This window comes from Herpailurus yagouaroundi, unplaced genomic scaffold (assembly GCF_014898765.1).
Source record: "Herpailurus yagouaroundi ecotype Mexico unplaced genomic scaffold, PumYag 182, whole genome shotgun sequence".
Classification (NCBI taxonomy): Eukaryota; Metazoa; Chordata; class Mammalia; order Carnivora; family Felidae; genus Herpailurus; species Herpailurus yagouaroundi.
The window spans coordinates 50,877,584-50,896,771 of NW_024412413.1; the positions used below are offsets into that span (position 1 = coordinate 50,877,584).

The following is a 19,188-nucleotide window of genomic DNA, read 5'->3' on the forward strand; positions in this document are numbered from 1 at the left end:
TTAATTTCCCATCGCAAACGTCAATTCCATAAAGGCAAGGGACCACAACTCCGGCCATTCGCTGTGGTTGAAGGGTGGGAGAATAATGCCCTGGTTACCCCTGACTCTGCACTATGTTTCAAACCGGGATATAATGTTTAAACCTTTTCTTATGCAACAGAAATAGTAATAATAAATACAATTGATTGAGCACCGAGCCATGTGCTAGGAAATGTACTATGTGTTTAGCAGACACTATTTTATTTGTCCTCACAGCTGCCTACTAAGTACTTTTTAGCCACACTTACAGTGATAAAACTGAGGCCCCGTGTGGGTACATGACTTACCAGCTAGTACACGGAAGAGCCAGGCTAGGAATTCAGGTTCATTCTCCTTCAAAATCCATACTGTTAGCTCACTTTTCTAAAAAGTTTGTGTTTAATATAAAATAAGAGAATAAAGGGGCGCCTGGGTGGCGCAGTCGGTTAAGCGTCCGACTTCAACCAGGTCACGATCTCGCGGTCCGGGAGTTCGAGCCCCGCGTCAGGCTCTGGGCTGATGGCTGATGGCTCAGAGCCTGGAGCCTGTTTCTGATTCTGTGTCTCCCTCTCTCTCTCTGCCCCTCCCCCGTTCATGCTCTGTCTCTGTCCCAAAAATAAATAAACGTTGAAAAAAAAAATTTTTTTTAAATAAAATAAAATAAGAGAATATGAAGATACTGCTTTCTCACCTGTGCCATAGTATGTTTGCCTTTGCAGAGGACAATACAAAGTCAGAATTTGCACAGAAATCTTGCCTTTTTTTCCCTCTCTCCTGCTTCTCTTGTGAATTATTCTTCCTGCAGTAAATGAGAATATTTCCGTTCCTTATTAACATTTACCTTGGGGTTAACAAAAATGTCAGAAGCAAGCTACCAGTTTCTGAGCAACATATTATCAAATTAACTTAGGATGAAATGGAATCTAAAAGTTTAAGATAAAAATTTAGAGTCAAAATTCTTAGAGAATTATCTAGGCGAAGGATATTTAAGAGATCGCTCTTATCCTTTCCAAATCCTCAACTTGTAATCCTCCCACCTCAGTTTGATTTCTCATATCATGACCCTCCCTGAGGCAGGAGGGTTATAATCTGGAAGCCTCCTGGCTATATTTTAGTGGTGTCTCCAATGTCCTCAGGCATCTTCTTCCAGTGCCTTGAGTGTCTATGGTCACAGCAGAAAGAATAGTATTTCCCTGTCTCTTCCAAGGAATATGAGACTGAATCGATTTAATGATTGCCTAAATGGCCTTATAAATCAATAGGGAAATGTGTAGACTAGGGAAATTTTTCACCAGTGCTCCCAGTCCTGCTTGGGTTCACTGATAATAAATGGAATGGAATCAGCAGGCTTTTCTGCTCACCTGGCTTTGGAAAAAATAGGTAAATGCTATTTTCTGGGCCCTAATAAATCAATTTTAGGTATTTAGACAAGAACGTAGAAAAGGGAAAATGTGCCTTTAGTATTTTTGCACCCCAAGAATTAACTGGGGGTAAACTTGGTGATCGACTATTGGGCAGTTATTTCCTTATTACTGACTTGCATATTGCAACAATTTTCTGCTGCACCTCTTTAGTCCCTTACTAAAGAGCCACCTCTTTAGTCCCTTCCTATCACACTTGATGCTTAAGACAAAGCGCAAATAGGATGGATGGGGGAAGGTGTGAAATACTCGCTTTGGCTGAGCGACTCTTTTTTTTTTTTTTTTTTTTTAACGTTTATTTATTTTTGAGACAGAGAGAGACAGAGCATGAACGGGGGAGGGTCAGAGAGAGAGGGAGACGCAGAATCCGAAACAGGCTCCAGGCTCTGAGCCATCAGCACAGAGCCCGACGCGGGGCTTGAACTCACGAACCGTGAGATCGTGACCCGAGCCGAAGTCGGACGCTCAACCGACTGAGCCACCCAGGTGCCCCTTGGCTGAGCGACTCTTAATGCTAACCCCCATTATGTTACATTAATGAAGACTGTTTCTGTGTTCTCCCTTCAGAGAGGGCACCATCAAACCTGGCGACAGGTTGCTCAGTGTGGATGGAATTCGGCTTCTTGGAACCACGCATGCCGAAGCCATGAGTATTCTTAAACAGTGTGGACAAGAAGCAACGCTGCTGATAGAATATGACGTCTCAGTGATGGGTATGTCGGAGTCCTGAGGTTGTGCTCACTAAGCTCTGGGTCAGGTCATTGTCCATCCCTGATAAACCACTCTGGGTTAAGAATGAACTGTTCTGTCCTCCTGCAGCAGACAGAATTTCATCAATACTCCATCATTACTCTGTTGGGTTCAGGAAGAGGTGAGTGGTGCTTTTCAGCGATTTAGAGTTCTTGTGTCAATAGCTTCTATAAGGTCTCATTCCATCAGAACGTTTCACCTGGCAGTCAGTTCTATGTAGATTATACTTTGGCAGCAAAGTATTTTCCCCTCCAAATCGCAAGAATAGTATTATTAACTAAAGGGCTGGTACTTTTTCTTTTACTACACGGAGACTGAGAAAAAAGGAGATTTCTTTCCTTCTTGTAACTTCGCAGCATGAGGCCAGCGAATCAGAATTAAGGGAAAAGACCAATCATTGTATCCTAAGATTTAGGAATAAAGAGAGGAAGGGGACCATATAGTATCAGTGGTTAAAATGAGAAGTTGAGTACAGCATCCTTTTTTTTTTTCTTTTAATGTAGTTGACCCACGATGTTACATTTGTTTCAGGTGTACAGCATAGTGATTCGACAAGTGTGTGTGTTTGCCATGTTCACCACAAGTATAACCACCATCTGTCACCATGCAACACCATTACAATACCTTTGACTGTATTCCCTTTGCTGTACCTTTCATTTCCATGATTTACTCATTCCATAACGGGAAACCTGTGTCTCCCGCTCCCTTTCACCCATTTTGCCTGTTCCCCCACGCTTTTCCCCTCTGGCAGCCATCAGTTTGTTCCCTGTGTTTAAAGGTCTGAGTCTGCTTTTTGTTTGTTTATTCACTTATTTGGATTTTTTCCAGTTCCACATGAGTGAAATCGTATGGTGTTCGTCTTTCTCAGTCTGATTTATTTCACTTAGCATAATATGCTCTAGGTCCATCCATTTTGTCTAAAATGGCACTATCTTGTCCTTTTCTATGGCTGCATAATATGTGTATAAATCACATCTTCCTTATCTATTCATCTATCAGTGGACACTTGGGTTGCTTCTATATCTTACCTATTATAAATAATGCTGCGATAAACATAAGGTGCATATATCTTTTTGAGTCAGTGTTTTGGTTTTCTTTGGGTAAATACCCAGTGGTGGAATTATTGGACCATATGGTATTTGGTATTTTTAATTTTTTGAAGAAACTCCATACTGAAGCACCAATTCACATTCCTCCCAACAGTGCACGAGGGTTCCTTTTCTTCCACATCCTCACCAACACTTGTTATTTTTTGTCTTTTTTTTTTTAATGTTTATTTATTTTTGAGAGACACAGAGACAGAATGCAAGTGTATTAGGGGCAGAGAGAGGGAGACACAGAATCCGTACAGGCTCCAGGCTCTGAGCTGTCAGCATAGAGCCTGACACGGGGCTCGAACTCACAAGCTGTGAGATCATGATCTGAGCCACAGTCGGATGCTCAACCGACTGAGCCGCCCAGGAACCCCACTTCTTGTCTTTTTTTTTTTTTTTTAGCCATTCTGGAAGGTATAAGGTGATACCTCATTGTGGTTTTGATTTGCATTTCCTTGGTGTTTAGTGGTGTCCAGAATCTTTTCATGTCTCTTGTTTGCCATTTGAATATCTTCTGTAGGAAAATGTCTATTTAATTCTTCTGCCCATTTTTAATTGGATTATTTGTTTTTTTGGTGTTGAGTTATAGAAGTTCTTCCTTTATATATTTGGGATATTAAACCTTTAACAGACATATCATCTGCAAATCCTCTTACATTTAATAGGTAACCTTTTTGTTTTGTTGATGGTTTCTTTTGCTGTGCAAATGCTTTTTATTTTGACATAGTCCCAATAGTTTATTTTTGCTTTGTTTCCCTTGCCTTAGGAGACATATCTAGCAAAATGTGGTGTAGTATTCTTTCTTTCAATAATGATTACAATAGAAATTAATTCTATTAATTTACCCTTACAACTATGGTAAAACTTGGAAGGTATCCTCATCTGGCTTTTAAATGTTAAGAGAGAGCCCAGTTTTGTGTAATGTTGATGAAGGCAGAAAAATTATGAAATAATGAATTGGAACTTGAAATTGAAACTAAATCATGTTATGTACACTTCTTAACAATTGTCAGACATGATCATTTGACCTGATTTTACCAGTAAGTTTTGTGCTGGTGAAATGTAGCAGAGAAAAGAGGCTTACTCTATCAACTGCAAACTCCTTTCTCCTTTATTTCCCACCCTGTGTGATTCATGTAGAACAGTGTTGCTTAAAAATATGAATATGTCTATTGGCCTGAAATGTTTTAAAAGGTATGAGGTTTCTAAAAAAATTTTAAGTATGAGATTTAAGGAGTTCTTAGCAGAATAAGCAGTACAGTATGCTCTTGACATGGAAAGTTCGAAAATGAATGAACTTCCCACCCTCCTCTACCCTTCTCTTGTATTGTCTCCCACCCTCTTTCCTTTTTCTTTCCCTTTGGTTATATAGGTTTTAAGTTAGATTTGGAGTTAGGCGATTTGGGTTCTGTTCTCACTGTACTGATTTCTAGCTATTAAGGTGGACCATGGTTCTTATTTCCCTGTGCCTTAGTTACCTCATTTGTCAAATGCGGACTTGCTTACCGTTTCTCAACTTTTTCTCTCGCACTCTGTTCCTCACTGTCTGTCTTCCATTCTTCCTCCTTTCCCTTCTAGCCACCCAATTCTTCTTTGATATTCTGCTCTCCATTTCTCACTATGAGTACTACTCTATTCTAACTGTCCTACTCAGCTTTTTTTCTAGTATTCCCTATAGCCATCCTCCTTTTTCTCTGTTTGTGTTTCTTGCTTTTTTCCATTCCTGTTTTCCTAATTTGGGTTAAGATAGGATTAGGTATCCATAAGCTCAAATAATTTTTTTTTATCTTTTTAACGTTTATTTATTTTTGAGAGAGACAGAGACAGAGTGTGAATGGGGGAGGAACAGAGAGAGAGGGAGACACAGAATCCAAAGCAGGCTCCAGGCTCTGAGCTGTCAGCACAGAGCCCGACGTGGGGCTTAAATTCACGAATCGTGAGATCATGACCTGAGCTGAAGTCGGACACCCAACCGACAGAGCCACCCAGGCACCCCATATAAGCTCAAATAATTGAGAATGACAGTTGGAGGAAAGAGAAGTACAAATGGTGTCCTAGAATATGAGATACTTTCAATTAGAATTGTTCATCAAATATGAACTGATACTTTCTATAGCAAAAAACACATTTTCCTTTTTTCTTGTAATACTTTTTCTTTTGCAACTTTTAGAGCTCTTCTTTCTCAACAGGAATAAAATGAGCTCTTATGCAACACAGCCTGGGAAAATGATGAGCAATAATAGCTCAACCGTATACAAGGACAGCATCAAGTACAAATAGCAGAAACCCAATGTAGACTAGCTTCAAGAGGGAATATGTTAGCCTACAAAAGCTTGGAGTCCAAGGTGTAGCCTGGCTTCAAACATAAGTTCAGTAATGTCATAGGCATTCTGTCTCTCCGATCTCCTTGCCTAGGAAAGCCGCTCCTCATGTTATGACAAGATGGCCCCAGCAGCCACACGCCTACATCATCTTGAGAGTTTATGATACCAGAGAAAGAAATGAGAATGGATCTCCTGTAAAAGATTCTCAGTGACTTAGCTTGGAGCAAATGCTGACCATTACCCTAATCACTGTGTCCGGGGATATGATGCACTCTTTGCTCCTTTGGTAGGAGAGGCAGAGTGTATGTTGAACAGCCCCAGCAGAATGAAACAGAGAAATGGCACTTCCCCAAAGCGGATGGTGTTGAGTTGATGAAAGTAATAGATGCCCTTTTGAGAACATATTTTGATGTTAAATATTACATTCCCACTCACAGGAGTTATATTCCCTCTAATCTGAGAGTTTTCCTTGCTTCACATCCTCACCAGCACTTGGTATTCCCAGTCTGGTTCATGCTAACTATTCTGATGGATGTTAAGTGATATCCCGTCTTAAGCTTAATGTATATTGTCTCCATGAATAACCACGTGGGACACCTTTTCATTTCCCAGCAGGACATACTTGTTGCATTGACTTTACACTTAAGACTTTTATTTATTTATATACTATTGAAACTATGACACATTATATCTTAGAAGTATGTATACATCTGTAATCATAGATATAAATATTGATTTTAATTACTTATATACCCTTAAAAGTACACAAATTATTTCTTAGGAAGTATATGTGTGTGTGTGTGTGTGTGTGTGTGTGTGTGTGTGTGTGCGTGTGTACACATCCAACCATAAATCTCAACCCTGGAATCAGATGTATTTTTCAGTAAATCTCAAAATATAAGTGTCAGCAAAGTCAGTAGTCTATTTAGGAAAGCTGTTGACACTATAGATTTTATTAATTAAAGTTGAATTTAATCTATGTTAAAATTTTAAGGAAAATGTATTGAGATAAGGAAGACTGTAAGAGGAATAGACTTAGGGGAAAATTAAGAGCTCGGTTTGGGATATGTTATGTTTGAGATGTCTCTCTACCATTCAAGTGACATGTGACATACCCAACTGCGTACAGTTGGGTATTTAAGCCTGGATTTCACTCAGAAGTGAGGGCAGGTGATGTGAATTTTTAACTCAACAGCACAAAGATGGATCATAAAACCATGAGGCACCTGAGGGGGGTGAGACAGAGGACTGAGCTCTGGGGCTCTCCAAAAGTGACAAGTCACAAGTCAGGAAGGTGAAGAGGAACCTGCAAAATAAATTGAGTGATGGAGACAGAGAACCGAGGCAGAGTGTTGAGGCATGGAGGACAGATTTTTCCTTTGTAAATGGTGGTAATTATACCACCACACTCACAAGTTGCTGTGAGAAGCGAAAGAATTAATGCATATGCAGTGTTTGGCACATAGTACGTGCATAGTAAATATGAACTAATCATTTAGAATGTTAACGAACATTCTGACCTCAGCAAAATGTAGTGCCTCTTGAAGTCAAAAAAACTTGATCGAGTCTTGGTTCTCTGTTGACCTTGGACGAGTTATTGAGCCTCTCCAAGCTTCGACCTTCCTATCTCTAAAATAGGGGTGATAATAGCATTTCTATAAAGGATTGATGGAAAGACTGAGTGAATATATATAAAGTGCTTACCATAACTAAACTGACCCATTATTGAATACCAGGAAATTAAAGTTGACTGTTTCCATGCCCCACTTCCCTAAAACGAACCTCACATCACCCATTATTACCCTGGATGAAGAAGGAGCCGACTCTTCATTCTGTGACAATACTAAGTCATTGGTAGAAAGGATATTTGAGTAATAACGTGTTCTGGATTGTTTTATTTTCTAAAATTCACTGAAATACTTATTTTGTTTAGAACTTTGCTGAAAATATTTCTGAAGTATGTTTCCTAGAATGTATATTAAATTAAAGATACTTGAGTCTTTGATAGAGCACATGGAAACAGTCCCCCAGGATAGAGGGCATTGTTCTGAACATCAATCTTTAGGCCAGTGCCACAGAGTCAAGAGGTTTGGAGATTATGCTAAATCTGTACTGATTTATAATTTATTCCAGAGTTTTAAAAAATTACAAGATCCTCTAATATTATTTATTTTATAACTTTCCTCTTTCTTCCATGGAAAGAGCTGTGGAAAGCCATCCGTTAATATGGATTTCTTGTCGGTTATATTAAACAAGGCTCACTGTAGTGTAATTTAAATAAGCTTTCTCACCAAGAAACAGTAATCATAGTCACTTAGTAGATGTCAAATGTAAACAGCAAATTATTGTAGTTGCAAATAAAGATGGAAAGACAACTAAAATGTTTCTCAAAAACTGTGAAATACAGTGAAATTTTCCACTGTCATCCCTAATATTTACTATCCCCATGCATAGACCTTTCAAAAATATACTCTCTCCCTCCCTCCCTCCCTTCTAGGCATATATGCCCAAGTCAAATCCACCTCCTTCCCTGATCCTACTCTTATTTGGTTCAGTCAGTCTCTCATTTTCTCTCCCTTTTGAACCCCACTGGCGCTCCCTTGGCAACTCTGGAGGGCATTTACATTTTGTCTTGCCTAAATTGTGAGTTTTTCTGTTGTGCCTTTAGGTTCCATAGACTCCTTGGGGACAGTAATTGAGTCATCTTTTTTGCTTATTTCTATTGCATCTCACATGAAGTCTCCAGATATACACAGGAGGTTCTTAATGATAATTGTGGATTGAACAATGCAGTCACCTATAGATGAGCTGTTTTTATGACTGATCATCATGAAGTGGATGCATATAGAATATAGCAAAACGTCAATGTTTATGTGGTAGGTTTAAATGAAGTTACTTCATGATATCATCTTACATTTCAGAATGACATCACGAATCTTTATGTTTTTATAATTATGAAATTTATTGTCAAATTGGTTTCCATACAGCACCCAGTGCTCATCCCAACAGGTGCCCTCCTCAATGCCCATTATGAATCTTTAAATCACAAAACCTCTTCATCTACCTACGGTGTTTTTCTGTGTTCCTGTAATCCTCTGACTCTTCTCTTAACTATTTCTCTGCTCAGCTTCAAATATTTCCTTTCATTTATCTGGACTAAGCCAGCATGCAAAACCAAGAACGCTGAAAAAAATGTTACCCTTTCCTTTGAAATGCCCACGCCTATTCTATCTTTGCCCAGATGTGTGGATGGTCCTTACTTCTATTCAATCCTTAGTAATTTTCAAGTAATTGTTTTAACAGATATTGATTTGAGTGTTAGGAGTCTTCGGAAAAGATGGCTAACTCCTTTGCAATCAAAAGTATAGGTTTGTGTGGCACCTGGGTGGCTCAGTTGCTTAAGCATCCAACTCTTGATTTTAGCTCGGGTCATTATCTCGCAGTTCATGAGTTCAAACCCCGCATGGGGCTCTGCGCTGACAGTGCAGAGCCTGCTTGGGACTCTGTCTTCCTGTCTCTTTTTGCCCCTCCCCTGCCCACTCTCTATCTCTCTCTCCATTTCTCTCATTCATAAATAAATAAATAAATAAATAAATAAATAAATAAATAAACAAACATTTTTTTTAAAGAGTATAGGTTTATTGGTGTCATCACAACTGTATCTTGGCCATGCTTTGCATTTCATTTTTTCAGGATATCAAGATCAAGATGTAACACCTTCCACCAGTGACTTCTGAGTCACAGGTACCAAGAGTAAATTGGCCACTATCTGTGCTCTCTAATAAGTTTCTTCTAGATGATCTCAATGTACTGGAAATTTTTTCCATCGAATTTTTCAAGGGCTCCTAGAAGTATTTATGACACACATGCTTCTCTATGGGTCACCAGCATAACCTCCCCTTCACAGAAAATTTCATAAATGGAAGACCAGAAAGTTTTCCACTTACAAAAAGTCTAATTTTCAAATGGCAACAGCCATTTATTTGGAATATTATTTTTCTAAGATAAAAGGCAGATCTCCTTAAAACTTCTCCTTTTGATCTAAAAAATGCTTTTTTGCAGAATACTCTTGTTCCTAGTCATCTGGTTCTCTTTTATGTATTCAAACTAGAGCCACTTAACATATGTTTATGGACACAAAAGAAATGGGTGAGGAGAAAGTTACCTTAAATTAGAAAAGGTATATTTTTTATTTTATATTACTGGATTATAACAGAGGGGTTTTAAAATTCACTTTTAGGGGCGCCTGGGTGGCTCAGTCGGTTGAGTGTCCGACTTCGGCTCAGGTCATGATCTCAAACTCCGTGAGTTCGAGCCCTACATCAGGCTCTGTACTGACAGCTCAGGGTCTGGAGTCTGCTTCCGATTCTGTGTCTCCCTCTCTCTCTGTCCCCCCCGCCCCCCGTTCATGCTCTGTCTCTCTCTGTCTTAAAAATAAATAAAAAACATTAAAAAAATTTTTTAATTAAAAAAATAAAATTCATTTTTACATTATAGTACAAGATGCAAGTAGGAAAGTGCTGAAATCTTATTTGTACACATTATTGAAATACCACTGGCATATTCCCCACCCAGGTCAAGAAATAGAACAGAACCCCAAATTATCGCCAAAACCCCAATGTCTCCACCCAATCGCTACCCCATCGCTTTCCACAGTGTAACCCCCATCTTGACTGACTAAACCATAAATGTATTTTCCTGATTTTTGAACTGTTTATAAATGGAACCATGTAGCCTGTTTCTTTGGTACTGGGCTTCTCTTGTCCAACAGTATGTTTGTGAGAGCCACTCCTCCCGTTACCTGCAGCAGTAATTCATTCTTTTTGTTATTATAGCATTCCCTTATACCACTAGATCACAATTTAGCCTTTCCCATTGATGATAATTCATATATTTTGCAGTGTGAGACTCTTACAAATAATGCTGCTGTGAACATTCTGGTGTATGTCTTGTGGTAAACATATATATGCATTTCTGTTAGGTTATGCCTAGGAGTGGAATCGCCAGGCCATATGTTACATGCATGCTCAGCTTTAGTAGATAGTGCCAAACAGTTTTTCCAAGTGGTGGTACCGATTTGCATTCCTGCTGACTGTTTTGCTTCCTTCCCACCCTCACCAGCACTTGGTATCATCGATCTGTTTCATTTTAACCATTCTGAGAGTGTGTACTGTTAGCTTTTTGTGGCTTTAGTGTGTATTTCCAGATGAATAAGGATGCTGGGCACCTTTTCATTATTTGTCATCTGGATATTCTCCGTTGCAATACGTTTGTTCAAGTCTTTTGGTCCATTTTTTTTTTTTTTTTCCGTTAGGCAACTTTATCATTATAGATGCAAGCCCTATTGTAGTTATATATGTTACAAATTAACCCTAACTACTGTCTGGAAAAGAAATGCCAAAATTGGTAGATTTCAGCTAATCCATAACATTCCAATAAACTGCTTGGTTGCTTTTTGGGAATGTCCTGAGAGTTTGACAAACAGAAGCCTGGAAGCGGATGTAAAATTCCATCTAGTTTGTTCTTCCATCTTCGGGTAGATGTTGCCATTGGAGTCTAGTACTATATTAGTATTAGCTATTGCTGTGTAGCTAAATGTTAGTATTAACTCTTCCTAGGGAGCAAAATATCACAAACCAGTGACTTAAAACTACACCCATTTATCACCTCACAGTTCTAGAAGTCCTAAGTCCAGGCGAGCTCTTCTGGATTCTTTGCTTAGCATCCCTCAAGGCCCAAGTCAGTGTGTCACCTGAGCTAAGGTTTTATCTAAAGGCTCTGGGAAAGAATCCACTTCCAAGCTTACTCAGATTATTGGCCAACTCCAGTTCTTTGACGCTGCAGCTCTGAGGTCCCCGTTTCCAACTGGGAACTGTTTCTTGCCCTTAGAGATGCCCACATTCCTTCTCACATGGCCTCCTCCATCTACAGCCAGCAATGTAGCGTTGGCTATCCCTCACATTTTAAATCCCTGACTTCTCCTTCTACCAACAGTCAGAGAAAGTTCTGCACTTTTAAGGACTCATTTGATCACGTGAGGCTTACCCAGATAATCTCTCTTTTTAAGGTCACCTGGGTCGAACGATACAACACAGTCATGGGAGTGATACATTATCTCATTCAGAGGGTCTGGGGATTAGCACATGATGGGAGAGGGACACCATAGTTTCAGAGATTCCGTCTACCACAAAATCAAAGAGAGACAGGAACAGACTAGAAGAGAAATGCCAGCACTTAGAGATCGAAACATCTGTGGAGAGGTGATCAGCTAGACCAACATCGGTGCCTACTTTGAAGTAATTCTCAACATGTTTTGCATGAATGAGTACCTTTGAGATTCTGTTTTGGTTTTTTGTTTGTTTGTTTGTTTTACGTTTTTTATTCATTTTTGAGACAGAGAGAGACAGAGCATGAATGGGGGAAGGTCAGAGAGGGAGACACAGAATCTGAAACAGGCTCCAGGCTCTGAGCCGTCAGCACAGAGCCCGACGCGGGGCTCGAACTCACAGACCGTGAGATCATGCCCTGAGCCGAAGTCGGCCGCCCAACCGACTGAGCCACCCAGGCGCCCCTGAGATTCTGTTTTATGCTGTTACATTATATCACCTTTCTCTGAATGTTCTTGTACAAATAAACGGATACAGTATCCCCAAACTATAGTTCAACTAGAATGGGAAGAATCAGTAATTTTCCGGGGTTTTTTTAATGTCATCTCTGATTAACAGGTGGTGGTTGTCTGAACCACTGTGGTAAGAAGGAGCTTGAAGTTTCCAAGCTCAATGGGAAAGACAGTGATCACTTACACCACGTACTGAGTGCTGCAGGTACCTATGAGTGCAAATGCCTTCTTGTTACCACCCCTTGCCCACTCAGAGGTCCAAGGGATACTAGCCACTGGATCTGCGAACTAGTCCAAAGTTGAATCAATTTTAGAGACTCTCTGTCTGATAAATCTGAATAATACACCACTTCGTATCATTGTCTTGTCACCATAACTGGAGGCTTGTCTTTTTTTCTACAACCACATACGATAATCCACATTTTTTACGCTCTTGAGGAGAAGCAGCAAACTGGAAGACATGGAGCATGTATCCTTTGGTCTGCACCGTGATTTGGAAAAGTTAGAATTAGTTTTGAACATTTAGAAATAAGAATTTCTCATTTAAAGTAAATCTAAGGGGCGCCTGGGTGGCGCAGTCGGTTAAGCGTCCGACTTCAGCCAGGTCACGATCTCGCGGTCCATGAGTTCGAGCCCCGTGTCGGGCTCTGGGCTGATGGCTCAGAGCCTGGAGCCTGCTTCCGATTCTGTGTCTCCCTCTCTCTCTGCCCCTCCCCCGTTCATGCTCTGTCTCTCTCTGTCCCAAAAATAAATAAACGTTGAAAAAAAAATTTTTAAAGTAAATCTAAATATCCGACTGCCCTTAACAGTTTAACAGCACTAGGTTGGCCTGCCCATATGGAACCACGGGCTTAATCTGAGTCTCAGCCTGTCTCTTTGGATAAGGGATATTCTCTCCCATTTGTCCAAGTTGTTTCCCTGACACCCACGCCTTGCAGCAAGTCTGCTGCCCACAGGCATTTGGGTTTGTGATCCTTGCTCTGCACTGCGTGACCTTTCTGTTCAGCCAGCGTAGCTCCAAGACAGGATTGGGCAGGCTCTCAGAAAAAAGGTCCCTACCAGGAGTTTCTGTCCTGAGTGGTCCACATCCTTGTCTGTCTAACCTCGCATTTCCCCAAACAGGTATTTGATGACTCCTGGGGGTGATGTGAAGAGTTTGGCAGACTGGTAGAGATGGGAGCCAAGATGCTCAGCCTAACTCAGCCCGCTGTCGATCCCTCTCATCTGAGCCACCACAGTTCCCCATTCTGCTCCCTACTGGGCCGGCTTCCTCATGCTTATTACACCCTGATTCTCTCCTTGGGCTTGGGGGGTAGATACGTATCTTGAAAGCTCATCCCAAGTAAGTTAGTTTCTGGGTCTCTAAAGCGATGCGGATAGTCTGGTTTTAGCGTGAGAGGTATTCATTAACCTTTTTAACTAACTCAGTAACATTAATGAAAGAAAATAAAATACCGTAGCATATCATTCAGGAATTCACACCTTCTAGAAGTTTCCTGTTATATGAGGTACTGAGGAGATGAGCGAGGTATCAGAGTAGGAGTAAGATAGAGTAGTAATTTAATCTCTGCCTTTTTGTTAAGAGCCCATTTGACTATATTTTAGGTGATATCCATTGTGATAGAATCAGAAGGGTCTTTTAAATCTTTTGGACCACTGTTCCTCACTTGTGGCATGAGGGGACTAGACCACACCATCCCAGAGGTTCTTCCAACTCTAATATTCTGTCTCTTTGAATTTGATAACTTCTCATGAAAGATTTTATTTAAAAAATTTTTTTAACGTTTATTTATTTTTGAGACAGAGAGCGACAGAGCATGAATGGGGGAGGGTCAGAGAGAGAGGGAGACACAGAATCTGAAGCAGGCTCCAGGCTCTGAGCTGTCAGCACAGAGCCCGACATGGGGCTCAAACTCACAGACCACGAGATCACGACCTGAGCTGAAGTTGGGCACTTAACCAACTGAGCCACCCATGCGCCCCTCATGAAAGATTTTAAAAGCTATCACCTCTTCTGTTCTCATTGATGTAATTCTAAAGCAAAATACTATAAATAAAAATAGCTTTAAATAATATTTAACTATAGTTCAAACTGAATTAAAAGGGTTACGGTTAAAACCACTATCTAAAAAAGGAAAGTTGGGCGTGCCTAGGTGACTCAATTGATTAAGTCTCCAGCTCTTGATTTCAGCTCAGGTCATGATCTCACGGTTAGTGAGATTGAGCCCCACTAAGAGAGAGATTCTCTCTCTCTCTTGCTCTCTGCCCCTCCCTCGCTTGTGCACACATGCATGTGCACATTCTCTCTCTCTCTCTCTTGCAAAATAAAGAAACTTTAAAAATAAAAAGGAAAGTTGGTCACTTCCCTTGTTAATCACAACAAACCCAGCAATCTCATTTCCCAGAGATTTCTTCCCAGCATTTCCATAATAGGCATAAGGCCAAGTTGCTGCTACGAAGCCACTCTCTGCAAAGATCTTGATCTTGGCATTCTGAGACATTAACAAATTAATGGAAAACGGGTTAAAATTCCCTCATTTTCAGATTGAATATTATGCTTCTAAAATTAAACATGTCCCTTAAGGGGAAAATTGGTCCTCTAATTGTAGTATATTTTAGGCAAATGAAAAACTGCCTAAACTCTGTCAGAGGAAACCTCTTTGCATGGTAAGTTTCAGTAAGGTCACATGCATGTATTAGGTAGACCAGAATTGCATTTCCTTTTCAGAAGGGTAACAGGTAGGCACTTTTATCGATCACAAAGTCAGTTCTTGGACATTTTTTTAGAGTACTACCCAACTGCTAATCAAGATTACTTTTCTCGGTGGTTGGATACTAATTCTATAATTCCTTGCTGTCAATTGGGCAAGGAAAAGTAAAGTAAGTAACTAAGAAAAGTAAAGTAGGATACCAAAATATCTTTTACTGGGGAAAAATCATTGTTCTTTATATCTTTGTATCTTCCATCAACCATTATGTATAACTGCAGGCTATACCTTCCAAAGAAACAGAAGACCAGAAGCTCCCTGTGAGGCATGAAACTCTTTTAACTCTTTTCTCCATATTTTAGTTATCCTTGTTCAACAGCATCCACTTCAGTTCCTGTATACAGTAAAATTAGTATTTTTAGCATTGTTTATGATATACTAATAGGTAGTAAAGGATCAGGTTGACTCCCAACAGTCATAATACCAAGGGAACAAACTATATTTCTACTTGTTTCTGCAGCTGTGATACTGAATGTGGCTCCCAGACCCACTGTCTTATCACTCATGAGGGTGCCTTTACTCTATATGATAGCACCCACTGTATTCTCCTGCCGCTTGGATTTTCCATATGATCCACAATTATAATGGTAGAAACTGCCCTGAATCTGTCTCCATGAATTCAGGAGGTCAGAGCCGTTTTGTAAGGATCCTCTGGTTTACTTTAAGATAAATGGAAATTTTTCTACTGTGAATGCTCAGAAGCAGACTGACCTCAAACTTTTCATACGGACATCCTTGAGAATACACCAACACCCAGCATCCTCCCTCTGTAGCATCTGGTTCTCATCCCCTGAAGGTATTGTATTGAGAGTAAAATAAGAAATGGAAAAGCCAGCAGGTTTTAGCCCGATCTCTATGAGGGCAGTACTACACGGCATTAATCTCGCTCAGAATCCCTGTAGCATTTAATGGAGTCATTCACAAGAAACAGCAAATGACTGCTAAACGGACCACACCACCTCCTGCAGAATTATTTTATTTTAAAACAAGTAAAATGCAAAGAGCCATTCCGTAATTCTTCCCTCGACTTCTTTACTTTTTCTGTCTCTGAACATACTCTCTCACAATGTTATCATCTATTCCGACAACTACCACCATCTTTATTTGGACCTCTGCCCACCCGTTAGCTATAAAATCAAGTCCAAAGTCTTTAGTCTGACACTCAGGCTGTACCCAAGCTTTTCCTAACCTACCTTTCTAGGTTTGTTTTTTGTTATATCCCTGGAAAACCCTGGGCTTCATTCAGCCACAGTGGACATCTAATGATTTGTGAATGAGGTTTTACCATGTTTGTGTGTTTCCTCACGGCTTTCATCCTACCTGTATAGCATAGTGACTTAGTGATTAACAGGACCCAGGTTGGATTCCTGGCTCTGCAACTTACTAGGTATGTGACCTTTCTAAGTCTCAGTTTCCCCAACTGTAAAATGGGAATTCATCACAGCAGCTCCTGCCTATGGTTCGTGGTGGTTAAAGTTGTTAATACATTTAAAGCACTTGGCATATTCCTGGCACACATAGAAACTTAAAAATCTGCTTTTATTATTGTCATTATTATTATTGTTGCTATGTGAGCTTTCTCACTCTCGTATTACAGCCTGTCAACTTGACTTCTATTTCTTGAAGTTAGACCTAGCAAATCCAACTGGTAGCAATCCCTCTGTCGTCTTAACTCCTGTGGTGGCTTTTTTAGACACCTCTTTATAGTCTTTACCCCCGAGTATAGTAGTGTGGTTTTCTCTGTGTGTGACCATGCTCCTCTATGAGATTAGAAACTCCCCGAGGACAGGCGCTATTTCATACCCATATGTATCCTCTGCTGTGCCCTATACATGGAAGATACTATCTCTTGGTTGACTGGGCAAATGAATGAACAAATAAGCAAGGATTAATTCAAAATAAGCCTGTCTTTACCCTAAATTTAATAATATTCAAAATAACTTCTCATGTATTTAGAACACTTTTAGTCTACGGGACACTTCACAATCACTATCCTACCTTATCCGTACATTACCTCTGTAGACCACACTTCCTCTTGTGTTTTGAGAGAGCCTGAAAGAATTATGTGGACCCTGGGAGGCTGACACTTTCTGATCCATAATACAAGGATCTCCATGATTTCTACAACAACAGGTCAGTTCACATTAAGCTTGTGAATGCATTTGCACTTTAAGTGAACAAATCAAAACATACGCTTCATGACCATCACACAGGTAATGTTTACTGTTGAAGGTTACATTTCTAGAATATTCGGTAAGAACTTTGTAGTTCATATTTGCATATCTTGGGCAACTTTCTGTTCCTTCTCAGGGAACACATGTGAGACAGACCTTAAATAAGGTCTTCCCCCAAATCACGGCTCTCTTCACGGTGCCATTTTTTACAGAGTTCCTGGAGCCACCCACTGAATATTCCTAATCTTCTCTTCCCTGTGGTAGAAAAAAAAGATCCTTCATCCCAGGTTCCTCACCAGTGGCAACTCTGTTCCATCTATCAATGGCAACGCTGGGCTCAAGGCTAAATCAATGATGTTGGAGTTATCATTATTGTTTTTATATACCTAATGAGGTAGAAAAGGGAGGATTTTGACTGTTCTGAAAATTAGAAATCTAAGGTACGTTATTTGCCTTGATGACACAGTTTATAAATGTCAAAGTGAAAATTCAGCCTTTTTGCTAACATAATATGTTGCTATTAGCAAACTATAGTAGTAGTAACTGCCATTTACAAAGTCTATTCTGTGCAAAGGCATTTTATAAACATTATCTCCCTGTGATCTTACCTTCAGAGGTAGGTGTGTGTGTATTCCCATTTCAGGAAACAGAGAAAATAAAACAACTTGCCTGGGTAGAATATAACAGAGCCAGAATTCAAACTGTTATATCTGATTCCAGAACCTTTGCTTCCAGCAATTTAGCCACTGGAGCAGTCTTAATGCAACATTTATAGGATACTTTCTAAAGCTAAATGTTGAGAACTGAACTTGAACCTTCCCCTTGGTCTGTTCTCCCATCGTCCCCATCTCAGGTGGTGATGCCTCCCTCTGAGCAGTTCTCAAACCAGAGCTCGGGGTCATCCTTCATCTTCCCTCACCCTGCTTACACTAAGCTGCCACTTCCTGCGGTCACCGGCTCGGTCCCCGTTAGCCTTCCATGCACCTGTCCTTGCCTCTCACTCACAGATGCAGCCCTCTCTCTCCCAGTCACCTCCCAGCTTGCCCGTCTTCTCTTCACCCCCCACTCCCATTCAAAGCTGTGCTCCCACAGAAGCCCCAGAGAGGAACCCATGGCATCGCATCATCCTTCCTCACTCAATGTTGCCCCACTAAATTCCAATCAAGTTCAGTTCTGTGCTGTGCCTATGAATCCCTGCATGCTCTGTTCCAGACCCTTCCCCCATCTCCACTTTCCATGGTCTCCCAGAAGCTCTCTTCTCTTTGAAACCCTGGGCTTTTTTTTTTTTTTTTTTTTTGCCCCTCCCCCCATACCAGTCTCCCATCCTCAGAGACTTTGCAAGTTCTGTTCCCACTGCTTCAGAAGTGATTCTCCAGCCCTTGCACATGAACAAACCCATTCTTTACCCAGCTATTTGGTGCATGTCCTTTAATGTCTCAGCCTCGGTGTCACTTCTTCAGCGAGAACTTTCCTGACACCTTGTTTAAATTAGGTCTCCCCATTTTACTTACCCAGGGAACCCTGACCGAAGGGTTCATGATAATTATCACCACTATAATGCTAATTTGTTGGTGAGCCAACCTGCTGTCTCCACAATGCTGTAAGCACCAACAGGGCTGGGACAGGAACAGTATATATTTTTTACCAATGTGTGTGTGAAGCACAAAAAAAGTACACAGTAAATATTTGTTGGATGGCTGAAATGCAAACAGCTTAAGGACAGTACCTCTACTGTGTTTCACTAAATTGAGAATAAATGTTTACTCATTTCTGAAGAACTCCAAAGGTGGTAGGAAAAGATGCAATAAAGTCCCAAGTAACCAATTCATATTCCTATTCCGATATTCTTATTCGTTCTTCTCTTCCCTCTCATCTCCTCCCCTTCCCCTTTTGTCCCCCTCATTTTCCCCCTCCCCTTCACCTCCCTGCCCTCCCCTTCCCTCACCACCATCCTCCCTTTCCTTCCTTTCCCTTAAAGAAGCATTTCCTCCAGGTAACAGACAAAAGCATCAGGGTGCCT

The 19,188-nt window shown here is 40.5% G+C and overlaps 1 protein-coding gene across 1 annotated transcript in view; it reads left to right on the forward strand.

The window, feature by feature from the left end:
* The window catches only part of GRIP1 (glutamate receptor interacting protein 1), a 412,883-nt gene that overhangs the window by 265,671 nt on the left and 128,024 nt on the right, over nucleotides 1–19,188 (forward strand). The window contains exon 7 of the mRNA XM_040490428.1: nucleotides 2,007–2,152. Within this exon, the coding sequence (XP_040346362.1) occupies nucleotides 2,007–2,152 (146 nt within the window). The remainder of the gene's footprint in view (nucleotides 1–2,006; nucleotides 2,153–19,188) is intronic.